Source organism: Catharus ustulatus, chromosome 8, assembly GCF_009819885.2.
Source record: "Catharus ustulatus isolate bCatUst1 chromosome 8, bCatUst1.pri.v2, whole genome shotgun sequence".
NCBI classification, from domain to species: Eukaryota; Metazoa; Chordata; class Aves; order Passeriformes; family Turdidae; genus Catharus; species Catharus ustulatus.
Window position 1 is genome coordinate 23,171,110 of NC_046228.1, and position 27,847 is coordinate 23,198,956.

Below are 27,847 nucleotides of genomic sequence, written 5' to 3' on the forward strand. Positions count from 1 at the left end.
TCATCACTCAGTGCGCAAGCCTGCTTCAATGTGCTCGTGTGTCTGCTGTAATAGCTGCTTCCACAAATAAACCACACAAAATTCCTAACAAATCCATGATTACAGGAGAACAGAAGAATTACTAAAACCAATGAAAACGTATTAAACACCCAACCACAGTTTCTACAGTAATGTAGCAGCTACATCATTTGTCATGCAATCAAATTTAGGGGGGCTTGCAGAATTTATCGTATTTCTACAAATAAGAAACAAATTTAATCCCCTATTCTTGCATGCTTTCCACAATATATTACAGGGATTAAAATGAACATAATACACTAACAGAACAGTACATTATAAAAAGAGCTAAACTTCGATGCAATTTCTCATGACAGATTTGGTCATATATATATTTATATATTGTACACAAATATTTATATAGTCATACCCTAGGAATGGAAACAACCAGACACTATAGCTCAGCAGAGAGTAAAACTGATGTACTGCATAGAATTTTAAGATCAACAAATTAACTTCTAATGTGGAAGCAACTCCTAAAAACTATAAACACTTGTCAAAACAAGATTGCTGACAAAGCAGCATGAATCAAGCTGTTAACTGCCTTTGGCTTTGACATTACAAAACAAAGTAAAATATAAGACTGAAAACTAAAATATTTCTTACTTGACCAAAAAAAAAAACCAAAAACAATTAACAACAGTTTCTGCATCATCTTTCCCCTTCCCCTAGTTATTGAAACTGTACTGTTTTGAAAGTACTCCAATTTGGGGAAAAGTATATTTTCCTGAAAATTATTTATCAAAAATGGAATTCAATTCTTTCTGCTATAAAAAGACAACCAGTATTTATGCACATCTTACAAATCACCTAAAATCTTCCACTTCAAAGTTACAAATTCAGGTGGGACAAACAAGACCTGTTCCTTCCAACCTTCACATGAAATGTTCTTGCTGAGGTTTGTTGGGATATTTTAAATACAAAAAAAAAAAAAAAAAAAAAAAAAAAAGAGTGCATGTAATAAAAGAACAGAGGGTACTGAAAAGAATGACAGACAAGGATGGAATTTGACTTAAAGGTAGATAATGAGATGGATTTTTTTTTTTAAGCTGGATAAAGATCTAGCTACTAAGCTCCTAAGTTCCCAAAAAGCTCTATGGCCTATTTTCTCTACTTGTTTCAAAGTCATGCCAAAAGGTGCAGGCACCTGCCCTGATCAAACAGATTTCCCCAGAGGTTGCACATTAGCAGCCTCCTCTCAGACCCATAACACAGGCAGTGACACAAACCATGTCAAACTGGAGCCATAATAAAATGGGAATGTGTGCTGAGGAGCCCTGCCAAACCCAAACTGTGCTGCAAACAGACCTTGGCCCTTCATCTCTTCACTGCCATTTATTCTCTAACCTAATTCACTTCCTCCCAGCATTTATACTGTTTATCTTTTCACGCCTCCCAAAACAGGTAATACAATTCAATTTTTACAGTCATTTTTACATTCCTATTCCCACTGATGCAATCACTACCTTGAAAATCTTGCTGAGAATTTAAACAAGGTAATTTTGGCAACAAAAAAGCCTGCATAGAGATTTTGTATTCTTCTTATACAAGTTTGGGGTCAAAACTGAGTTGGCACCATACCTTTCATGATTTTTGTTTTGCTTAACAGCTTTCTAAATTTAAGTGATGAATGATTTTTCCAAAACTGACTTCATTTCATTTTTGTTTCAAACAATGTCAACCCATTTATTTTCAAACAGACCTATAAAGGGAATGGTGTGTTTCTCACATGCTGGACTAAATTCATTTGCCTTTTATTATTAATGAAAAAAAAATATATTTTTTTTTTAGCAATGCAACAGAAGCAAGTATTTCAAACTATCCCTTTAACCCTCTGATTTAAAAACAACAAGAAGTAAAAAGCCCAACACCAAGATTAGCCTTCTGATAGCAATATGTCACAAGGAACTTGACATGTTATATAATGCACTATATGTTTTGTTTGGCTCAGATTCTTTCACCTGTTCTCTCCTGGCATTGCTAACACTACCAGATGGATCCATTTTAGATTTAATTAATTTACCCTGTCTCCTAGGATTTCCAAGAAGTAAAGCACTGACAAGAGCCCTGGTCCTTTCCTTTCTTGGATACAGAAAAAGAATCTAGACACAGAGAGATTTTCCTTTTAAGAACAGAATACAACATTCATAAATAAATATCTCAGGAGAACACGTGCTGCTCAAAGAAGCTAAAAATAGTAAAACCAACAAGCATATGTTTAACTGGGAACCTTCCTGGATCCTAAAAGATTATTCTTTAAATCCAGTGTGGATATGGGTACTCAAAAATTGTGGGTTTTTTGATTTTTTTAATGGCATAGAAGGAAGCATATTCCAAGTGCCTGCATATAAAGTGAATACCATGCATTGCACATTGAACTAGACAGAATCCCTCCACCTTGTCAGCAGCCTTCATTCCCTCCACCATGTTATTTTTCTCTTCTTCAGAATTCCTCTATATACTTCAGGTAGAATTTCATCCAGTTCAAATTAAAGCTTTTTTTTAAAATTCTTTTTTATTCTCTGCTCATGTAAAAAAATAAGTCTTCACAGGAACTTGCAACAGGACAGCAACTTGTAGCTCTAGATAGTAACTGCTCTAAAGGACTCAAGCTACATTCCCTTCGTAAATTTAAGAAAAGGGGAGAGTGGATGCATGTTAATTAAATCATCTGCTTATCTTAATCACTAGGTTGCTTTACATGGACTGGGACGAATCAGTTCCTTGACTGTCCTCCTCCTCTCCTGGCTTTCTCCTTATTATCTGCTTTTACATCACAAGATGCATGGAGCAGAGGCTCACCCTTTGTCAATGCTGGTAAGAGGATCTGGCATAACTAAGCCAGCAAACCCAGGTGGCCTCAGAACACTACAACAGATCTTCTGAATTGCTAAGTTAAATTTTAAAGGCACAACACTCCTTCTGTAGGGTGGAACATTTCACAACAATATCCTAGACCTCCAGTAATTAGTTTGCCGACTTGCAAAAAATGCTACAAAAAACATAAGCCTTTCAGCCCTCTAAAGAGCACTTAAATAATGCAGAAGCATTGACACATAGCACAGGAATTAGTTTTACTTAAAACGTATCACTACTAAACACAAACCAGCTTGCATCACTTGTAAGCAATGCCAATTCTCCAAGGTCTGTCTCCATAACAGATACACTGCATCTCTCCTGATATTAAAGTATTTGCACAAAGTTTTAGCTCCAAATGTCACACAACTAAACAACAATCTTAGGTTTTCACCTTCAGAAAGTCTGGTGAGATGCAGAGCATTAACTCCAGACTACATAATCGAATCAAATGCCTGAGGCCAGAGGACAAACAGAAACAACCTATAATTAAATTCTGCAGACTGTAGTATCTTCTATAAACGTAGCATTTGCTACAAGACCTGCACCAAACAGAGTTTCTGGGTTTCTTTTTAATTAAAATAATTGATTTTTAAAGGTTTGGGCTTGTTTAAGAAAAGAATGAATCACATATCTTCTGAGTTGTGAGGGACCCACAAGGATCATCGAGTCCAATTCTTTAGTGAATGGCCCATACAGGGATTGAATCCACAAACTTGGTGTCAACACTGCACTCTGACCAACTGAGCCAATCTCAGTGGCTTTAATCATCTAATACTTCAACTTGATAGTCTAATAAATTATCAGAAAGTAGCCCAATTAACCCAAATAAGCTAACAATGTAAAACCAGGCATCCAGAATCCAACATAAATATAACTAAAGGGGCGAATAACCCCCTATACTTCCACTGATGCTAAGGGCCAAAACACTGCTGTGGTCATAAGGCTCAGAATTAGAAACGTCATTTTCATCACCTCAAAGAGCACATTCTCATTTACTTATAACCAGTAGAGCCATCCATTTTAACTTATGTATGTGTTTTCTACAGAAGTTGTAGCAATAACCTACACTTAAACATCATTTAAAATCCAAAGATCATTTTACAAATCAATGGAAATTACACCCTTGTGCTCACTACTGAAAAAAACAAAACATACCTAGAATTAAAACCATTTATCCCAAGGAAAAGACAATTCAACCGGAAAAAACAGTTATAAAAATCAGACGTAATTTTAAATTATTCCTTTACTTTTTGTTCATAAACATTTTTCACTGAGCTGGGAGAACACAAATACACATGAGACACAACCTCAAGAAGTCTGTTCGTATTGCCAGAAGATTTTTTAGAACTTTTACCTTTAATTTGCGCTATTGTTACCTTTCTCTATTCTTCTAATAAACGTTTTGAAAATAAAACTCAAATTCTCAGCTATAGGAAAAACACCCTTAAAACAGCCTGGGCACTAAGCTCTTGCACCTGTTACCTCAGATCAGATAAAATAGGCAGCAGCTGCTTTAAGTGACCTGTCCCAAACCATTTTCTTCACCTCTCTGCCACAGCAAATGACAAGAGTTTTATCCATACAGATTTAATACACTTGCCAAAGTTCTTGGAAGATCAATAAAACGAAAAAAAAAAAAAAAAAAAAACAAACAAAACAAAAAACAAAAAAAAACCCAAAAAAAGTCCTTCTGGAATGGTTATACTGAAGTTAATCGATAGTTCTGACACACCCAGCACCTGTGACACTTCAGAGCAGTAAGATACCACGCAGTGTCTCAGCCTTCCCATCCCCTTTGCCAGCCAGTTCACCTGCCCATCCCAGCAGCCAGCCTGCCCCAGGAGCCTTCCAGGGCCAGCACAAAGTCCATGGGCATAAGCTTCACCCTCAAGTCAGACTTAGGGTATAATACACAAAACAGTTCTGAAAGATCAACTGTGAGCAGCTGTACAGACATCATATACTGGTTAAAAACAAAAATTAAAGCCAGATATGTACTTCAAAAGTTTATCCAGATTTCACCCTTACAAGTACAGCTAACTTTACCTTTAGGAGGATCAAGACACAAATAAGAAAATAAAGGAGTTCCATAACTCCTGAACTTCAACATTTATACCCTCAAGACTAATTCAACCCAGCTGCAGGAACTTCAGGCCCCTGAACAGATGGAGCAGATGAGGTGTGCTGATGGAGCTCATCTTCCTACATAGTCTCACATGAAGGGAATCCACCTAACTAAGGCTAGAAAAACTGGAGCTCACTTTCAAAAGTTGTTCCAGTCAACAAAATCCTACCCTCCAAAGGACACCATGAAATCAATATTTAGCAATAATGGCAATAATGGAACCTCTCTTTTTAAACATTTCAGCATTCAATTTTTTACCTATTAAACCAAAAGGCCTTAAAACCCATAGAAAGGTTTAGGATCTGGAGCTGCCATTTCTTACCAGTCAACACAGCTCAGGTACCTCACAGCAAGTATTAAAGGTTGGGTTTATTAGCACTGTCAAACCAGCACCTCAAGATAATAAGCCCAGTCTTAGAAGAGTAAGTAAAAAATTCTGCTGCCACTTCACTTGCTCTGATGGATTAAATTTGTGTTTTAGCAAGTTGTAAGTGCTGTAACTGAACTTCAGGTTGGATCAAATGAGGTATGGTTCACATCACTTTCATACCAAATCATAAAGTAGCTGCAAACACTGCAAAACGCAGCTTGCACACCTTCACAGAAACGATCATGCAATCAGCTATGCTCTAAAACAAACTGGTATTCCCCTGCATTTAAGAGCACTCAGGACCAGCACAGTTAAATGCCAGATGCCAGTCTGGAGCTCTGTCCATCACCCAGTCACCCCCAACACACCCACCCACACTCCTTAAATCAACTCACTTTGGGAAGTGACCCTCCTCTCAGCAGGACCCAGGGACACCCTGGCTGATCATTAATGAAGGATTTTAACAATTAGTAACTCAGCAACTTTACTTTCCTGCACCTGATGCAAGTCTGGAGTCCCTTCTGCAGTACTGTTCAGCTGCTGCAGGCAGAAATCTTCAAAACAGATTATTCTATTTCTTTATGTACAAAAAGCAAACAGGCCTATTACATTCTGTGTCTGCTTTTTAATTTAAAAAAATAAAAAGAAAAGTTTAAAGAACACAAAACCCAAAGACAAAGCACCGCATGAACAGCCAATAAAGACAAAATTTTGTATACAGGTTTATTAAAGCAGGTGTAGCCACAGAAATTATAACATTTTCAAAATGAAAGCATGAAAAATTATTTTTAACCAAATTTTTATTACAGTTATTTCCAAGTGCAATCAGCTCAATATATGTATGTATATATTTATTACTGGGTATGTATCAACCTCTTAGCTAAAAGAAAATTGTAACTAAGACTATCAGATGTTAATGCAAGAGACAATATTGCTTTATAGAGTGTTAGAACAGTGCATAACTTTACAAACACTTGACTACCTTCCCCTGTATATATAACCCAACTCAAGTCCAGAATATGACTGTAAGTTAACATTAAATTAAAAAAAAAAAAAAAATACATGGGTTTTAGCTGTTATGCTCATGAACAAACAACAAAATAATGAAAAAAGTTTTCAAGAACAATACCTCTTTCTGAAATGAACCGAAACTGACTGAAATCAATTCCAATTAAGACCTTATTAAGATCTTAAATATAAATTCTGATGTCTAAACAGCTATTTTGTGCAAGTGATGCAAGTTCCACCTGTGTAAGTTTTCTTTAAAAATTATACATAACTTAATAACAAACATAAAGCCACAAAGTGAAAATAAGAAAAAGCAAACGCTTTTTTCTTTCATTCCCAGACTCACAGAAAATCATTCAGTTGGCAACACAAAGATACCACGGTCTTCTATCGTACATGTCATCCAAGTTAACATTAAAACTTCATAAAACTTACATCATACAGGCAGAGTCAAAGCTCCACATGTTGGACAGCATTCTCTACTTTCATAAATAAAAAAATTATTATATCCTAGGGACACATTCCAGCAAAGCAGCCAAAATTACTTTTGCAAATATCAAAACTGTGAAGTTTTTTGTGTTGCGTTCTTTCAAGAACAAGAGATGTGTAATACAAATTCAGCTCTTCTGACTCACAAAAAGACAGCAGAAGTTACACATCTAAGGCAGTGTCAAAGGAGAAAAACCAGAATTTAGTCAGGTAAAATTTTGTATGGCCTTAAACCAGAAGCCAGACCCATAAAAAGGTGAAAGAAAATAAGTAATCTTATAGCTGAGAATCTTTTTAAGTGCTAGGAAAATAATGCAAACATAAAGTCAGTAGTCCCCTGTTTCTGATCCTGAAGGCATGAGAAGCCTTTAGGTGTGTGTTGTATATATACAGTACAAGAAAACTAACACCAAATGCTGGAAAAACTTCCCATATAACAAACCCTATCTGAAGTCTATTGAAAATGCATAATCAAAGCATTAAAAAAAAATCCCTCATGGGGAAAAAAGGTTTGCACCGCATTTAGACAGACTCTGCAATATTTTCTCCTACCTAAGCTGTTCTTGTGACTAAAAGGAATAAGATTTTCTGCCTTCAGTCTTCAAAACCCAAGTGGAGTTTGTCAGCTTCTTTATGAAACAATACTTTTAGTATAATAACCTAGAAAATGTAAGAACATCATAAACCTTCTCTCTGTTGATCTGCAAACTCACTTTCAAAAAAAAGTGATGTCAAAGCACTTCCAGCCAAAGGACTCACCATATCTGAAGCACCTGAAGTGCTCTACAACAACTAGGACTACTATAGGTCACAGAGGCCAGTACCATTCCAAGTCATTTCTGTCCTGTAGAATATCTGTGCATAATTACAACTAAAATGAGTTGAACAGACTTTAAACTAGAAAACTTATAGGATACTTAAACAAAGAATCATTCTAATAAATTTATCGTTATTTTTGCAATATTAGTCACCATTTTCAAACAGGTTTTTTTAGACATATCTGTATCAATGTTTTCCCTCTACTTAAAATAGAAAATGAATCCAACCAGTACTGCTAAAGTTAATATCACTACTAATAACAGTAATAGCATATTAAAAGTGAGTCACCTTTTTAGTTAAAAAAAAAAGAACAGCTAAGCCATTAGATAAAAATGTAATATACCATGAAAAATGAATCAAATATAACCAAGTATGCCAAAATATTTAGTCATTATTTACTTGGACAAAGGGGAAGCAAAACTGTATCATAAATTTATTATATGAAGAGCAATAAAAAAGCAACAGAGTAGACCTGTATTTAACAGTGATAAGCTATTCAGTTGTTGTGTGATTCTGCCATTGTTGGCAAGGTTACATTACTCCTCCACATTTTTGTGTCCTGGTGATGATGAATTTGGTGTATTTTCTCCACTCTGTGGTACCATTTCTGATACTTAACTTAGGTATTGAAGCTCAGGACATGCAAAAAGGTTTCCAGGACTCAGGGCTGCAGCTGCACATGTGTCTGTTCTGCAGGTGATCCATGGGGCAAGGGACCTCTGCCAGTTCCACTAAATGTGCACTTACTGCAGTTCTAAAAAAAGAGCCAATATTTACATTGCACATCAGCTTGCAGGAGAAATGCCCTTTTAGGATATTATCAGCCATTCAAGCACTCAGGTTTTGATTTCCAAGGGGAGCCTGGCAGAAGGTATAATTCTTGACTGGAATGGAAACACATTGTGTGTGCCTTTTAAATATTATGTTCCTGATGTTGAAATCTCAGACATAATGGCCACAAACCAAGTAAATACAACTTGCTACAATAAAAGAAAAAAGCTTTTAAAAGCTTAAAATGTTAACATTAGAATATTATTTTTTTTAAAAAATCTGATTCATCTAGGACACTGTGAACATCTAGGCCTGTGTCCAAAGCCACTGAAGTTATTAGGACTGCTTCCCTCTATTTCTCCAGACCTTGGATAACTCTCTCGTTTCTGTAACTCTCAAACAGACAAATACGTGCAATAGATCATCTCAAAGCAAACGAAACTCAACACATTTCAGTGGCAGCACATTCATTTAAACAGAACCATGTATACTATATATGGAAATGAAGTGTTCCTCTCAAAGATGCAAACCCGATGTATTCTCAGGCTATAAATACCATCAGCATTCAAAATGGGCCCTTCCTGGCCAATATGTCTCTGACAGGCATGGAAGATAGGTATCATTCCTTCTCATCTACTCAGACTCTGCTGCTTTTTCCACCCAAGATGACCTGTGTGTCCCGGACACAGTGCCCACACTGACAGACCGCGAGGTCTAATTTGGAACTGCTGTATCTAGCCCTGTGTAATTTCGCATAAATGCCAGCGCAGTCTTGTGATCTAGCAGAGTTTTGCACTCACTTCCCAGTCAGGCATTGTATTCCTGCAAGGAGTAGGGAGCTGGACTCAGTGATCCTTACAGCCTCCTCCCAACTCAAGCTACTCTATGATTCTAAACCTTCAGCCATGTAGCAGCATTTAAACCCATTACAGAAACACAGATTTTTAAAGTGTAGTTCCTTTCCTTTTGCCACTAAAATCATATGTGCGGGAGAAAAATATTTTTTTACCATTAACACCCACGCATAATGTTTCAGCAATCCTTCCCTTAGAAAACCTCCACAAACTGCATTCACTATGCCCTCCTCAGACTTCTGATAATTCATTAATTTTCATGCATGTAAAATACACAGCTTTATGTAATGTGACTAAGTGTGTTTAGCAGAACCAAAGGGACACCCTGTCCCCCAATTTCCTCTAGTGTTATTTTCATGTTTACACCTCCCCAGCGACTGCTGCCCTCCCACTTCACACTGCAGGATGCCTTGCTGCTGCTGAACTACAGCCTGATCCTGCTGAGGAATTATCACCAGCCAGCCCTGAAATTCATATAAACTTTTGTCACTCTGAGTTGAATTCCACAGCAGAGCCAATTTCAGAAGGAACACTTGACTGCTGCTCTGTGTTGTGCCTGACTAGAGATGACAACTTCTTCTCAGGATTTGTCCCAGGAAGGACACTCCATGACTGAGATTCACAATCCCCTTTCTTGCAATAATACAGCACATACAAGTACCATCACTGCTGGTCTTAATTATCATCATTAGATCCCGTCCCCACAGAGATTATATTTAGGGCTAGTGCTCTCTAAATGTTCAGTGTTTCTGTCTCTGGGGCTGTAAACTGCCCTCATTCCGCATTCAGAAATCCCATCGCATCAAAGCCGAGTACACGGATCAGTGTTACTTAAAAGCTTTTTGTTTGCTATTACAGGCATTTATTCTATTGAGCTAAACTGGAAAAAAGGTGAAATCTAATGGATTTCAACCAGCACTTACAGATTTGCAAATATGAGATTTTAAGTTCTTTTTGACAGCAGATGTTCTTCTAAAATGTGTACGTGTTGCAAAGCCTTGAGAATAAGTATGATACTGTACCAAAACAACATTTTGGTTGAGAATGTTTGGTTTACAGGTTAAATCCTTGTCTGCGTGCACAACCTATTTTAGCATGTATTTCTAAAATGTGAAATCTTTTACAAGCTCCAGAGAGCCAGAAGTATCTTCCTTTTCAGAGCACAGAAAACAGCAGCACATACCTTTCCACACCTTTGCTTGTAGGAACACCACCCACAAAGGGCTGCGAGTACCTTTTCTTTCAGACCTTGACCTCTCCACCATGTCCACCTCTCAACTGGCAACCTGTCTGGAGAGGAGTAAGTGTGTGCAGACCACCTGACAGCCATGGGACAGGACTGCCTGAGCCAGGCTCTGCATGTGACTAAGCAGCAAAATGCATTTCAGCTCCCGCTAATCCCTTGAGCCCCCCAGTTGTTCATTGTACACTGCTGCCCAGAACATCTTCAAGAGAGTCAAGGTGATTCCACACACATGTTTAAATGAAGAAGGGATCTCTTGCATTATGTGTCCACACGCATCTTCAAATGTACACTTGAACTTTTCTCAGTAGATCTTGCCTCAAATTCATTTCTTTATTTGGAGAGGACATGTATGCAGGTATTGCTCAGAAACCAACAAACCTCACCCACACAAGTCAGTTTGTTGTACGGACAACCTAAATTTTTCCACTTACAAATTTTCTCAGGCTTTAGAATTCTGGGTTGAAATTCTTAACTTTTCAAAGACAACTTCTGCAAATCTTGTATTTCCAGCAAAAACATGGTTTTTTTTCTATTCGAAACAAATGGGAATGTTGCTTGGATTCTGTTGACCAAATCTAGCACTGTGTAACTTACTATATTTCAAAAACATGTAGATCAAGATCAAAGAAGACTATTAGGACTCGTAATTTCAGGCTAACAACTGCTACCTATAGTCACAATTTCATTTTATACATGTACAAGTCCTGGGCTGTGGGGAGGAAAAGCTCTTCCAAAACACTGAAAGTATCACAGTAAGGATGTATTCCACCTGATATAAGGTCTATAAGACGTCCCCTTCACTGGGGAACCAAGGAGCAGCAATAAAGGGTCTGGTAGCATATTCTTCAAAAGGACACCAATTCCATTTGAATCTGCACTGACCAGCTCCAGGAGCTGACTGCGCCCCAAACCTGTGCTCTCTCATTTCACTGTTCCTTTTTAATGGTTTTAGAGTTTGTCCAAAGCCAAAATATGATACCAGATAATGTCAGCATAAAATGCCCTCCAGGAGCATAGAAGATGCAGAGGCAGATCGATATAATATAGATTGTATAATATGCATTTAGCCCCTATGTGTACATCACTGTGCATATTTATTTTATTTTTCTGCTGTTACCACAAACAAGAACAACTAACACCAGAGTCCAACCCAATGAAGTTTAATCTCACATTCTACTTCTCATACACAAACAGAAATGAGTTGGTCAAGGGAGAAAGAACAAGCACTGACCAGACAAGTTCTTTAGCAGTAACTAAGCACCGCTAAAAATGTAACGTAAACACTGAGAGGAAAACCAGCATTTTTCAAGGCTAGTTCCAAATACACTGTAGCTAATTTTGAAAAATTGCATCTAAAATTATATACCATATTAAATAAAGAAATACAAGGACTCTGATAGTAATGACTGTCACACTACATGAAACACTGACAACAAAGGTAAAGATTTACTTTTTTTGGTAGTTTTGTTTTTAAATGCCAACTCACAAAGCAAATATGGAGCATGAAAATCCTAAAACTTCAACAATCATTTTTAATACATGATTAAGAGTGATGTTCTATTCATATACAATTACATAATTGAGGGATAGTGTTGATTTTGTTATTTGTTAGCAGTTTTCATATTCTTGACTCACAGTATCTTGACTTTCTTATCTCAAAGAAAAAAAAAAAAAAAATTTTGTACCACAAAATGCTAAATGTTTATATCATGGTTTAAAATTCAAGCTTTAAATTGAATGAGTTGAAGAGGAGGATACTCCAAACAAGCCATGCTCTAAATCCTTCTACATAATCATTGAGAAGTTTTTCATCCCCAAGTCAAGTTGACAATCATCAACAGATCCATGGAATACAATGTCATGCTTACAATGTAGCAGGGAGAAAACAATGAAACTTTTTGTAGTTCTTTGCAATAACAGATACGGACGTGAGTGTTAGCACAGTAATCTGAATTATTCACCTATATATGTGAATTATTCAATAAGAGGCCACAGAAAGTACACATGAGGAAGATTTCTTTTAGCTCTCCCACTGGGACTGCTCTTTATGTAGACAGTGAGATGATGCTGGATAGCCTAACTCCCCTGCAACCTGTGGAGCAGGAGAAGAGGCAGCACAGGAAAGGAAAGCTCCTAACACGCAGAAAACTTCTTCAATCCTGCAGCAGGAGGAGCTACTTCTTCTAAAATTGCTTTTGCAGCAGCCCAATAGAGTCAACACAGCATATATAAGCATTCACATTTCTCACCAGCAGCCTCAGCAGCTTTTCCCAACTCACCAAGCAACAATGTGCTTGAAAACAGCAAAGTTTCAGACAATTTCAGTTGTTATTTCAGTTAGCCTTTATACTCTAAATAGTAGAAAAGTGGTTTTCAATATTTAGTTATAACTAACATCCTTGAACACACGGAATTCCCTCCAATTCCCCATTTTATCATACAAGGAATGCAGGATCAGCCCTTGAAAGTTCTTCTTTCCCAGAGTCTTGAAAATCCTTACAAGAGGAACAAATAGAATCTAAAAGGAGACATATATCTCCCCCTACCTGCAGAGCCCTTTATCCTCCTGCCCCAGGGAATGACATTCATGGAACGACTTCAGCCTCAAAGATGAAATAAACTGACATCTTACAACCTGCCACAGCCATAGTACATCAAACTATTCAGATTGGAAGTGTTTGAACCCCTCAACAAAACCTGTTACTGAACTGCCACATTTAACCCAAGAGGTTTTAAAGATGATTTGCACATATCTTTCTATACTGGTTAAAAAATGACTGATCTGCTTTAACTGGCTGTGTCCCAATAATGGACTATCTGACCAAGATACCACACATAAGAAGTCTGTACAAGTCTCTAACTTTTTACTCTTTCAAGGCAAGAAGCGTGAGGAAATAACACTCAGATTTTCCTTTTTTGTCAAGATCCCTGATAACTTTTGTAGATTGATCTCATTCTGTGGAGGCAGAAATGCTAAATACACAACAAAACCAAAGGTTTTTTCTTCACTACTCACCCTTCCTTGAAAATTGCCTTTTATTGCTGTAGGAAATAGTATCTTATTAACACAAATGCATTAGAGCTGTGTCATTATACCTGGCTAACACCTCTCTATAAAAGTTCAGGTTTGATTTTGAATGAAAAAAAAAGCCTATAGAAAAGCAGTGCTGCCTGATAGGATTCCTGATGCCTAAGGATGACTTAAAAGCTTTTATTCCTTAACTTTAGCAATCACTCATTCCATAGATAGGCCAAGTTCACTGTAATAGTTTAACTTCCAACTGGAACGTGGGGGCTCATTTAGGCAACCCAACTGCACAACAAACAAGTACTGTAACTTTCCAAGCTGTAACTTTGTTTCTGTTCTGCCCTCAATCTGGGCCCTTCACACAGCTGGTGTATGTGCTGTGTGTTCAGGGGGAAGGGACCAGAGAAAGGGGAAGACAGCTCACTGTACGTCAAAGCAAACCAGCAACCAAGCAACCATATATTAAAAGGTGTGTGTGTTTTTGTGGGTGTCTGTGTGCCAGGAATAACTGAAGCAGATATTATTCCATTTGTAATTCAAAAAATGTGAAAAGGGAAGGGGAGAAACTCCAGTTGCTGGTCTATTTTGGGGTCTGTCAAAATCCACTTTCACAATACAGAGTTGTAACTCTTTCTATCTCATTTTCCATAATCAAAAATGAAAGTTTCTACTCGAGCAAGTTCTTAGTTTTGGTTTGAAAATAGACCCTTTAAAGCAGAAACTGAACTTACTTTACATGCTATGCTTCCAGCTGGCAAAAATCAAAGGGGCAGAGAGGGTGCCTCACAAAGACTTCACACTTAGGTTAAGAGAATACTTACAAATGTACAGAATACTTCTAGTTAGCTACATTCAATTTAACACACAGAAACGTCAAAGATTCTGACGGAGTGGAACTAGCTTTATAAAGATTCACTTGAGTGAGAATTTTACCCTTCCAATTTTGCCAGTTTCTCATTCCACGAGGCAACTGAGAGTTTAGGTCAGCATATGCAAGCTCCCAGCCCACCATAAGCGGTCCCAAAGGTGCGTATAAACTTCTGATCTGCGCTGTCCCACTACACCAGCATGTGCCTCTCTGACAGGGTGAGCGTCGCACACCGGCTGTCACTCGCATGCCACCAGACAGAACGAAGGAGCGAGTCCCTGCGTGGGGTGGAACGGGGAAGGGGAGCGGGGAGGCTCCTCGGGACTGCACCCACACCTCACCCACCCCTCCAGCTACACTGCCCACCTGCAGCTCCCACCAGCGTGGCAACCCTAAGCCCAGAGCAGCCACCACACTGCCACTAGCAGCCCTAATCTGTTCCAACGCCACCTGGCCCAGGTGTCCTGCTCCGCAAGGCTGGGCAGGAGCCCACTACTGCTCCTCACCTGGCCCAGGTGTCCTGCTCTGCAAGGCTGGGCTCCTCACCACAGCACCACCGCACCAAACCATCACCGGCAGCAGGAGGGGAGGGAAGGGATGGGAAGGGGGAGTTACCTTGTTTTTGACCCCGCAGTGGCAGCAGACAGTCCACAGGTACTTGAGGGTCCTCCACAGCAGGATGATAAACAGTCCCCCAAAGAAAGTAACCATGGATGAGGCGAGGAAAGCCCACCACATGCGCTGTCCGCGGCTATCGCAGGGCACCTCCATGGTCACCGGGATGATGAGCGCATCCATCTTGGGCACATTGACGGGGGAGGAGGACGAGTCTGTGTTGAGATTGTTGGCGTTGATATTGTTACTCATTCTAATGCCGCTGCCGCTGCCGCCCGGGTAGGAGCCGCCGCCGCTGCCATTTGCCATAGCTAACAGCGAGCCGGGCGCGCAGGGGCTTCCGAGAGCTCCTCCCGCCGCCAGCGCCCCCCAAAAAGCCCATCACCAGCCATATTGCTGCTGCCGCCGCTGCTCAGCGGGGAGGGAGAAGGAGAGTAAGAAAAATAAAAAAAGCCCCCAGTCAAAACAAACAAAATAAACCAAACCAAAAAAAAAAAAAAAAAAAAAAAAAAGCAGGTGAAGAAACGCGACCGCACAATTCCCGGGTCCCTCTAGGGAGCCGACAGGCCGGTGAATTCCGAGCGTCCTCTCTCTTTGTACGGCGAAAATAATATTTTAAAAATTTTAAAATAATAATAAAAATATAGTCTCCTCCTCAGATTCCCACCCCTTCCTTCTCCCGCATACACAGCCCCTACCCCGCCCACCCCAAAAAAAAATCATCCACCACCACCACAAACTGATGCCTCTGAGCGTCTCTCCGAGATACCCAGCGCTGCGACCCCGCTGGCCTCAGCGGGGATCCCTCACTCAGCCTCCGCCGCGGATCCTCCCGGAGGTGGTCTGTTATTATTGTTATTAGTCTTTAACTTGTTATTAGCGATACTCAGTCACCCTCCCCGCGCACCCTCCTCCTCCTCCTCCTCTTCCAAGTCCAGCCCCTTCCTCTCTTCTTCCCCCCTCGGTGCCGGCAGCAGCCTCCTGTGGCTCCTAATTCATCCTCCGCTGGCCCATCTGTGCGTGCGCTGCCGCTGCCGCCGCCTCCTCGCCCATCCTTCGGGAGCTCCCTCCAGGGCCCGGCTGTCGCTCAGGCTGTTGCTCCCACACGCGCAGCGGCGCCGCCGGCTCCCGCCCCTCCCTCTGAGCCGCCGGGGGACGCGACGGCCCCGCAGCCGCGGCCGCTCCGGGGGCGCATCCAAGGCCCCGCGGGGCGGGGGTGCCGGCCGGGCCGGGGATCCGCGCTGCCGCTGCCGCCGGGGGTGGGGGCGCCGGCTCAGGAGGGCTCCCGGCGCCCCATGGGCAGCGCTCCCCGCCCCGCGGCCGCTCGGTCCCGCTCGCCGCGCCGCCGAAGCGCCGAGCGCCCGCTCCGAAGGACGGCGAGGCGGGAGCGGGGGGCTGTGTGCCGAGGCGGGCGCTTCACAGGTGGCGGCGAGGCGGTGCCCGGCCGCGCCGGGGAGCTGCCGGTCCAACAAGTCCCGCCGGCCCTGGCGCGTCCATCGCCGCCGCGCCGCGCTCTCCGCAGCCGCGGTGGGGCGGGGGCAGCGGCAGCGGCCCCCCCGCGCCGGCCGTGCGCGGGGCCGGTGCCGAGGATGTCATGACGCAGCGGCCAACGCACGGCGCAGTCACGGCCCCGGCCCCCGCAGCCCCGGGCCCCCGCAGCCCTCGCCCGCCGCCGCGCAGAGCGGCACCACGGCCAGCGCGGCCCCTCCGCCACGGCGGGCCCGGGGCTGCGCCCGGGGGACAGCGGGGACAGCGGGGGAGGGAGGGAGCGGGGCGCGCTCGGGGCTCGCAGGAGGAGGTTGAGCTGCAGCAGCAGGTGCCCGGGGATGCGCACGGCGCGGGAGGGGGGAGCTGGCATGGAAACGCGCTAAGGGAGCGTGAAATAAACAGCGGGGACCGCGGCGTGGGTTTTTCCGCTGAAGGCATTCGTGGCTCGTCTGTAATTGACGCTGCAAACGCTCCGCAAACACACGGTAAATTGCCGCACATCCCAAGAACATTCCTGAATTTAACCCTTAGGAATATAAATAACAATTTAAAATTACACACTTGGAGAGGATGGGGGTGAAAGGGGAAGACAGCAAGAAAATCTGGATAGTCATCTACTTTTTTTCCGGATTCACGTTGAAAAGCAGAGAAATTCATATGTGTATTCATTTATATATGAAACAAAATCTCCATTTGGCACATGGTCTGCTCACTGGGCTGTCTGTACAAAGTATTATGCAGATCCTCTTGACATCTTTCCAAGGGTAAAATACAGCAGCCTTTGTGTGCGTGACATTCCCCCATCTTATCTAGTTGCTATACCAGCAGAGAACCACCATTATGAAATAGTAATCTTTTAACCTTTACTAGTAGTAGTTTCTGTTTGTGCATCTGCTAGGGGCTTGTTTGTTTTTGTTTTCTACTTAAGGTAATGAGATTTTATGAGTTCCCCGAGCTTTTTATGGGGCTCTCTAACCCTCTCACCCACACTTTTTTTTTCATGCAATACCACCACTGTTTCTCTGGCTGTGAGTTTATCGTGATGTCTCTTTCCAGTTTGTTCCTCCAGGCTTCCTTTTTCAAGAAGGGTTTAATAGGGGCCTCTGAATAGAGAAGGCATTAGATAATGCTATGGAAGTGTATACAGTGTATACATGTAAGAAAAATGCTACATTACTTTTTCCGAGAGAAAAAACAGTCGGTTACATAGCAGACCTGAAGCTGGCCATCCCCAGGAGACTTGTAATGGAATTTATTTGAGGATTTCTAGATGCAGAAAACTAGGCAGATTGAAATGAAACTGCATGTCACAGCTGCCACATGCAAGCCCAGACTGCACTACCACAGCTGCTGCCCCCTCCCATGTGTTTTCATTACCAACCCTCCCCACAGCTAGAAAGCCACCTGGACTGCAAAGTCTTGCCACGACAGGATCACACAACCTTGGGTCCTGGGCTCAGAGCCTGGTCCTTATAGTCATTTGCTCTGCGTTCCTGTGTTTCTGTTTGAGGAACATCCTTTTCACTGGTTTTTTTTCACCCTTTTCATCTGCACACATACCTAGGGATCCTTTTATCCATCAGCAAACACCAGGAGTGGAACAAGGGCAGGAGCATCGTAACACAGGCACTTGATGTGTGATCTTCAGAAGCGCCAGGTACTTACAGGCACTCTCACAGCTAACAGAAACTACAAGCCCTGTGCACCTTGAAAGACGAGGACAATGAAGAGCAGCTGCAGTGTATCCCAGGGAAGACTTTTGCATGGTGGAATTTCTTCCATATTCTGGTCTGGCAGATAAAAAGAAATGTGTCTCTGAAGCTGTGGCTGTGACATACGTCCTCTCTTGCTGTTGTTTGAGAGGTCCCAGAAGATTTGACACAGGCTGCAGTCTGAAAATACATTTTCTTGCTTTATAAATTCAGAAAGCACAAGTTAAAAATTATTGATTTGACTCAATACTGCTGCGGCTGAGCAGTGCAGACACTGGTTTCAAGAGCACTCCAGATGCAAACAGGATTGTTAGGCACCTCTAAAAATCATCCCCATAATACCATACCCACACATACCAAAGATGGTCCTAAAGAAAAACTCAAAGACTAAAGCAGAGCAAGTGCACCACAAAATACAGTCTGTATGTTCAAAGAATTTATTCAAACATGTTCACACAAAGTTTACATCCAGATTTGGACGGGGTAGGAGATTTATTGTGATCACTTATAAAAGCCTGCTTGTAAGTTCTGATGCTCAAAAACTGTTCATAAACCAACCAACACATACAGTAGGGCTCCTAGTTTATAAATTACACATTATATATCCAGGGGAAAGCCTTTTATCTATACAAACAAAACTTTTATTTACATAAATATGGCTCAATTCTACAAACATTTACCATGAAACTCACACTGAAAAGTAAATATTGATAGCAATTGGTGAGTCTTACCTTACCAGTTGAAAGTTTCCTTGCTAGGAAATATCTGCAAAAGACAAAGCAAAGTAGGTAACTTTGTATTTTGTTCACCTGTTCATAGACAGAGGTAAAAATGATCCTTGAATGAATATCCCTTCCATTAACTCCCATTTGAGCTTACTCCTTTATGAATGAAGAAAGGCCTGCTTCCTAGTGCAGGCTCTATAAAGCAGAGTTTGAGAAAACCCCCTGGGGCTGTATGCTTCATTTACTGAGGCAACAACTCCATTTCATGTTGCCTTCAGACTAAACAACATTTTCCAGCTCTGCATCCTGGAGAGATCTGTTCCAAACAAACAGAAAACTTCAATGGATTAGTTTTCAGATTAGTTGTCTATTTAATATGTCAATGCAAGAGCTCAAAATTTACTTAGTTAACAATACTATTTACAGAACATAGCCAACACTGTGCTGACCTGTGTTTTCCCTGTTCTCACCATGTAGCATAGTCCAGGATGCAACCATGCCCACTGAACGTAATTCTAGGGGTTTTGGTTCCAGAAAGCAGTGTTTTAGCAGCAAGGAAACGACTCCTCTTTATGTAAAACAGTTCCCTCTTGTGGATATTCTGTGTACAGTATCACAGAAGTATTTAAAATATTCATCAAACCTGGATCTTTGCAATTAAAACCCCCAACTCCTTTCATCAGTTATCCAAACCCCTTGGCATTCTTGATTTTAGCAATTAAATATGTGAGGAAGAACAAGCTATTGCATTTAATCATAGTACAACTTGCCCAATTACACATTATCAATAACAAATTATTTAATTAAGTGCAATACACACAACAAGTTAAATAAAGTTGCATAACTGTACCTATATGAGTCAAGTACAAATCACAGTGGGGCTTTTTATTTTGCTTATATGTGAAAACTTTCTATGAGTTCCATTAAGAGAAACCATGATTTAAAAAAAAAAAAAAAGATACACTATATAAAGAAAAGAGACAATAATGGCAAAGCAGTCAGGGTTTCCAAGGATCCATGTACTAAGTACAGAAGACAAAGAAACTCTGGAATGATAAATCTTTCAATTAAAACTAAAGAGTCCAAGCAAGTGGCACAGCTTCACTGGTGACACAATATTACACCAGGGATTAATTTGGCATGGCAGTTTGGAAATAAAAAAAAAATATGAATGGAGTAACAGTGTTAAGATTTATGTGTTCTCGAAATGATCACTTCATTATGCAGAGATTTTTTTTTTTTCCTTTAAGAAGAGAAATGTGAGAGAATAAATGCGTACTCCCCAGTTTTTCCTAAAGGCATATATGATCTAACTGAATCTGGGAAAATGATAGAAAACAATTGCATGTTATTATCTTGAGGAAAATTATATTTTAAAAGGCTAAAAGCTTTTATATACCCATATACCCTAAACTTGTTTACCACAATGTTTTTGTTAAATGGTTATATATAAAACCTTCCTAAACTTAGATATAAGGTACAGAGTAAATGTTAAAGAAGCAGCTTAAGGGTCAGTAAAGGTAAATACTTTCCAAGGTTAAAAAAACCCCAAAGTTCCAATGGTTTGTGTCCAACAGCCTCCTTCACATTTTTGTTGTTTCTGTAGAATGCACTGTTGACTTTTAAATAACATCAATAGCTGTGGCAGGGCAAGCAGTTACACACAAATTTATAGTTACATAGAAATGCCAAAAAATAATGATAATAAAAAGTACTTCTAGTCAAGAGGCTAGGTTTGTGTTTCTGAGGTCACTGGACCACTTGGTCTTGACTTCAAATGTTGGAGAACCAGGATCAACCAGATTTCAGACATAAGCATGGATGTCTTGCATAATTAATTCTGAGCCTCACTTTAATACTATTCCTTACTATTCCTACTTTGTCCTGAGAACAGAGTGAAAAATAATGCATTTGTAGAGATTAGATGGATACTGGAACAAAACCATATCATGAAATAATTCTGGGATTTTTTTTGCAATGCAAAATGTTTGCTCTCTGAGATGTTGATGTAAAACACGTAAGGTTGGATCTACTGTCCTTGTCTTAAAGACTCAAAAGAGAAAATTTTAGCAGATTACACTAATATGCACATAACTATATATTTGCACATGGCGAATTATCTTTAGCATTTGGGTTTTTTATAGAATTTAGACAACCTATTTCAGCACGTATTAATTGACAATTCTGTTTAGCTTACTTTCTATCTGCCCAATCCCTGTTCAAAGACTGAAGTACATATTTAGCATGATAATATATTGCACACTGTAACAGCTTCTTATCAAAGTACTTTGCAAATACAAATATATTCAAGCTCATCACATCTCTCCGTAACAGTATACGTGAACACTATTCTTGGCGGTGAGGTTACGTAACGATTTCCTTGAATTAGTTAAAACTTTTGTATTGAGATCTATTTTGGCACTGAACCCTGGCAAAATCCTCCAGCTGGCAGGACAAAGACATACCTCAGCAGAATGCTTTAATGGGTCACCCAGTCGTTCAGAGTGATCATCTCCAGAGTACTGGAACCCTTGCACTCAATCCAGCCAAATAAAATATTAAAGAAAATCCCCTGTTCACGCTAATCCATATGGTATGAATAGAAATTTAATATAAATTAATATTGCAAACATAGAGTATTTTCTTTGGGCTTTTTTTTAAAAAATCATTTTAATAAAGCAATTCTTGCGTATCCTTGTATTTTGTTTAAGACTTAGACCCATGCATACTTCCTCATTCTTACCAAGTTTCCCAAATTGTATAGCTTTTGATTAGATGTTATATTTCTTGCCAATAGGATCCCTTCTTATTGGAAAATTAGTATGGCTTATGCATTAACAGAATATTAACATATGGCTGAATCGAAAAGATGTGACAGCAAAATGATGACCTCAGAAGCAACATTAATTAAGCTATGTTGGAATGGTCTAGGGTCTGTAAGTGCATTTAATAAATATGAATCGACACACTTAAAAGCACTCTTGACTCCTGAAAACCAGAGCCTGTTTATTACTGTTTGTACTAATGAAATTTCCTTCCAGGCAGAAGAGAAGAAAGTAGGAAGATATCAGGATATTCTGAAGTTGGAATAGTAGCAGTCACTATTAAAACACAGACTAACAAAGGAGCTACAGAAATAGCAGTCAAAAAAATGGAAAAAAAAATCACAGAAATAAAAAGACCTTTAAAATATCTCTCTTAAACCATTAGTTCCCCTTTTTCTGAGTGGGCCCTGATGGCCAAACCAGAGAGAAGAAGCAAACCCTCTACTGAATGATGATGACAGAACAGAGAAGTGCAGTGGTGTGCAAAGAACCACTGCAGGGGAGCAGTAGGAAGAAGCAGGCTAAAACTTTGTGGTTTGTGTTGGACTTTTTTAGTTGTATCAAATCAGGACAGCGACATCACTCTGCAAACATATCAGGGCAATGCCAGGACTTCTTTCTGTAGAGTTCTGGTTTTGTGAAAGCTCTCCAGTTCTTTGTCTAAATATTGGCACCCATTGGTCATTCCAGATATGCCCAGAAACTTCTAATGGAGCAATATAGCAACTGTATAGCAGTACAGCAAATACATACATACATATATATGTGTGTGTGTATCTACAGTTATAGCTATAGCTATCTATCTCTATATCTATCTATCTATCTGTCTATCTATCTATCTATCTATCTATCTATCTATCTATCTATCTATCTATCCATCTGTCTCCTGTGTGTGACATAACCATGAAAACACAAAGTAGTCAGAGTGTCCCCCAGTTTTCAACAGCAGTGTTCATGCTACTATCTACAAACACAGCATTCCACAACTGCTCAGGTATTGCCATAATGATCATGAAGACAAATATTATTTTTTTTATTATTTTTTTCTAGTGGATTTAGTTTGGAGAACTAAATATCTATTGCCTCATATTTCAGTATTTTCCATTCATTTTAGTTGGTATCTTGCATAGTGGAATTGTGTGGGACAGGCAACTTTATTTGTTTGCTTCTAGGAACCATTTGGCTTTGACTCTAGATCCTTCTAAGGCGCAACTAAAAGGCTGTGGAGGGAAAAAAGCAGTTTCACTGTAAAATATAAACCTACAGATGCCTGTTTGCATTGGACAATTCTTTTTTAAGTCCGTCAGCCAATTTTGCCACGTGGCACCCGCAGTGAGTCATTGCTGTCAGAGTCAGAGCCCCTACAATGGAAACTCTGCCAGTCATTCCCAAAAGCAGCCGCCAGCCTTAACGCACTGTAGGGCTCCAAAATCTGCTGTGTACAATTTAAATTGTTTGGGGAACAAAGCAACAGCAGGACAGTACTGCTGCTCTGCTCCAATTAGGCCAAGGGAAATTTTCATAAAAGTCAGCTAAATGTAAAAACCAAGAAAAATGTGAAGATGTGTGTGTGTGTGTTCTGAAACCAGCCCCTGAGAAGAACAGCTCTCAGCACTAGGTAATTTCATGTCCACAAGGTGTAAATCTGCTTAACACTGAAAAATCAGACATCATACTAAAACCATAAAGGGGAGACCATATGTTTACAAGCAGCCACTCCATTTTTTTGCAACTCATTATGACACTCACACTTTGCTCTCCTCAGGATATATTCACATTTAGGAACTTGGTGTTTATTTTTGACAATAGTCTCAACATAATTCAGGAAGAGAAGTGATTGCAATGACCTGCTTTGCTTTTTTGTCTCTCACACTTGTCTGGAGGTAAATAGTTGAGAACTGGCAATTTGCAACTGAAAATAAATTGGAGCAAAACAAATCTTTCATCATCAAACATCAGCCCCTGAAGTAAGGTTTGAAAAGCTGAATCTGACCATAATCAGAAGACGTAAAGATGCTTTTTCTCTTCCCACTACATAAGCATATATCCTCCAAAGAGTTTTTCCAATAGGAGGATGAGATAAAACACATTTAACACGCAATCCTGCAAAATGCTGAGCATTCCTGCTTTGATCCAGCAAAGCATTTAAACAGGTGTCTAATGCTATGCCCAAGTAATCTCACAGAATTCTGTGACCGAGTCACATGTTTAAAATTAAGCATGTGTTGTAGGTCCAGGGTGACAAGGCTCGACACCTTGTATGATTAAGTGACTAGTAAGCTGAAGAGGTTGTGTAGGAGTCGTGTCCTTAATTGCTTGCTGACTTCATCAGCATGTATATCTTACTGGGGCTGTATTTGCTAGCATGAAAAGGTGACCTTTAATTTCAGAATTAATATAGCCTTCACATTTTCTTTTCTGTTTGGAACTATATGTTCTTCCATTAACAAAATAATGAAAAAAATAATATAAAAAATAAAATTTTTGAAGGATCAGTGATTAACTGACATTATTTTTTGTACTCCTGATAAAAAAATGAATCTCTGAAATAATATTCTAAAGACACGATATTCTGTTTTCTCATGGAGAGATTCAAATATGTCCCCTCACAAGTCAATGGTGCTGCTAAGGATCAGATATGTACCAGTAGTCACAGACAAGTGTCAAGTGTCAGAGCTCTGCTAATGCAGCAGTCTTACATGCGGTACTAAGCCTGCAGCAAGCTATCAAACAAAATACCCTCAGGCTGAATTCAAAATAGTTGAATTCAAGGCCCAAATGAAAGCTGCCTTAAAAAGCAAGTATTTTCCAGCAGCAAAAATGTCTTTTTTTCCTGTGCTAACTTCAGCAGAATGCTGGGATACCTAATGGCAACTGACATAAAGGAAGTGTGATTTTGACCTTCGGTTGCAGCCTCTGGGCAATATAATAATGGTAGAATGAAGCTTTATTAACTGAGTAGTGTCATATGCTGCATCTACTCATGTCCACAGCTTTAATTTAATCTGATCTATGGGCAGATGTTAATTTCTGTTTCCTCTCATAAGCTAATAGTTAGTCAACTTATGGTTATAACTAAGATATTTGAGAAGAGGCATGGGTTGTTTGTGTCTTATGCAGTGGGTGCAGTTTTGCCTCTGAATACAAGTCTGTAGCTGCATCAATGAAGGATACATGTGGGTATCTAATAATAATTCACATGTGCATATCTAACAATAGTAAGACACAGGGTTATTTGTAATCAGTGGAGCAACATCTTTGGAGAAAAGCATGATAAAGTATTTTAATAAATGTTCATAGGTGGATATTCTGCAGATAATTTTTAATTATTAATTAACCTGCAGGTTTAGGCAATGGAATACTGAATTGTATTTAACTGTGAAACACATTAATCACAAACCTTCTACCTATTCACCATCTCAGTCAAGTCACGTTCAAAATCTCTAATAATACACTCCTGTATGTTGTATGACTTTATCTCACACAACAGGTTTTCCCAGCATCTCCTCTACTAAAAGGAAGTTCACTGCTATACATGTGGGAATGCATTATTGCTCACCTATCCTCAGTGTGTGAGAAACTGATATATGCAGTCTGTTGACAACTGCAATGATCAGAATATTTCTAATGTTTACACAGGTTTATGGTACTTGATCTGTTTGTCATAAATTATGCCTATTGTGAAATGTATATGTAATGTGTAGTATATGTACAAATGTGTATTGTAAAGTGTTACTTGGTATTATCAACTTTACTAAACTTACAATTTAGACTTTTTCCCTCTGATTTTCCACAGTGTCAAATTTCTAGTGTTTTCTTTTTGTATCAAGAAATGGGTAGCCTAGAACTGTTTAAGGTCTGTGAAGAGATGAAGCTCTGTAATCATTCTACATCTCTTAGGATCAAGGCAGGTGAAATGCAAAGCTGTGTAATGTGTTTATCTCCTGTGATTTAAAAAATCCATTGCTTTAATTTCTAGAGAACCCTGCAGCCATATTAAGATTATATAACATAGAATAAAGAGTACTTCAGTGATAACAGTGTGGTCATGGAGAAGCTCTAGCAGTACAGTATTCATTCCATGTTAAAACAGGAAAAATTAAGTTAGAATTTCAGGGGTGCTTTTGTCCCATGGACAAAACCAGCTTACTATTAAATTGCTTTCCTAGAAGGAAATGCGCCCTGCTTATATAAAAAAAGCATTCATAAAATTCTGTTTGATAAGATTCAGCTTCTTACATGCACGTAATTATGAGTAAATTATTAACTAACTGCAACAGAGCCATAGGACAAGAAAAGTTTGTCAAGGGCAGGTTAACATTAATATAAATAAATAATATTTTCACAGACAATATTTAGACAATATACTTCATTCATTGTGCATCAGGTTAGTGCCCTTTCAGTGACAGGCACTGGCAACTAATTAGGTTGTGTTTAAATCCTGATTGATGTGTCAATGCTACACACTTCTGTTTGCATTGCATGAATCACAAAGGAAGATTTACCCGGGGTTTATCACTATCAATAAAGACATAGATTATGTCAACTTTTCTTCTTAAAAGGAGGGTTTCTACTTCCTTTTCTCCTGGATGGTACAGTAAGTGCTTTCTAACACAAACTAAAACATACAGCCAACCTCCCTCAGTGTTTTACCTTCTCTTTTGAGAAAAAAAATCCTGCCTTCCAAACTGTAATAAATTCAATATTGGCCATCTTTAACCATGGAGTGGCATCTCTCCAGTGTTCTCTGGAATAAGATTTTATTCCAGGTTTCAGGAAATTCTTTGGACAATCAGAACAGATTTGCTTTACCTTCTTCAGCTTGCTGCAGCTTCTTCAAAGCTACCCTGTTAACCAGTTCTCGCCTTGGACCAATAATTCTGCAGCACAGAAACATCTTATTTTGTCAGCCTAGTATAAGAATAATAAAAATATACCGGTTCTGTAGCTTTTTAAACTCTCCTTGATGAAGAATGAGATCCTTATGAGCTCAAGATACAACAGAAAAAAATATCCCTTACTGAGGATAAAGCCATATGTGAGGAATCAGTGCTTTCAAATGCTGCTACAGTCCTACCCTTAGCCCTACTGAGTGGGAACACACCAGGCAACATCCAGACAGGTGCTTCGTGATGAAAATGGCTGCTGAAGGCAAAAAGATATTCAAGTCTGAGACAGTATTTTGAAGTAGCTGGTTACAGAGGAAATGCATGGTCGTTTCAGATACAGCCAGGTTTTTTTTCCACTTAAAATGTTAAATATTCAGACTGTCTTCATATTAAACTTAGATCCATTGGATGTGGGTCAATGCACACACTATTTCCTGTTATATTTTCCCCATGATGCCTAATATCTCTTGTGTAATGGGTACATGTTCTTGAAAACTAGACAGAGGCGTTTAAATCTCTTCTAAAGCAGGCAATGTAACTATTAGTAGAAAGTACTACAGATGGCTGACTAATTGAACCATGGAAAGCATTAACACACTATTTCTCAATTTAGAACTCATTATTCATTTGAGTTCAATCTCATTACTGTTATAATTCTATATAAAATCAAAGTGAGTTTTAAACTTACACACCTGAGTGAGGTTATTTTGCAGTGATGCGAAGTATACCTCACTTCCAGCCAGTCCTACCAGACCACAGAAGATGACTTTGTAATTTTTGTGTTTGTTTTCTGAGGGTTTGGGATTGTAACTTAGTTGTTAGAGCAGAATCACTAGGCCAAGAAGCACATGCAGCCTTTGCTCTGTGACCTTGAGCAAGTTGCTTGTATTCTGTGAGTCCTGTGTTTACCTCTGAGCCAAGGGTATTGTGGGGGGTTAATATCTCTGCAGCCCTTTTAGAGCATTAGGTGAAAGGTCCTTTAAAAGCTCAAAGTATGACTTATTAATAATATATAAGCACATATCTTTCCAGGTTATGTCTCAGGTATCCAGCATGGGGATTTGTGCAAAGCTGCATGTCTTCTCCAATAAAACAGACT

At 39.7% G+C, this 27,847-nt stretch overlaps 1 protein-coding gene across 42 annotated transcripts in view; it reads right to left on the reverse strand.

Moving 5' to 3' along the window:
* The window catches only part of KCNMA1 (potassium calcium-activated channel subfamily M alpha 1), a 440,583-nt gene extending 424,574 nt beyond the window's left edge, over positions 1-16,009 (reverse strand). For 40 of the 42 annotated variants that reach the window (XM_033066068.2, XM_033066067.2, XM_033066050.2 and 37 more), the window contains exon 1: positions 15,110-15,580. In XM_033066068.2, the coding sequence (XP_032921959.1) occupies positions 15,110-15,418 (309 nt within the window). In that variant the 5' untranslated portion in view covers positions 15,419-15,580. Of the gene's footprint in view, positions 1-15,109; positions 15,581-15,842 lie in introns of those variants that run through there. The other 2 variants (XM_033066042.2, XM_033066032.2) reach the window with 2 other exon arrangements.
* Positions 16,010-27,847: the final 11,838 nt, after the last annotated feature.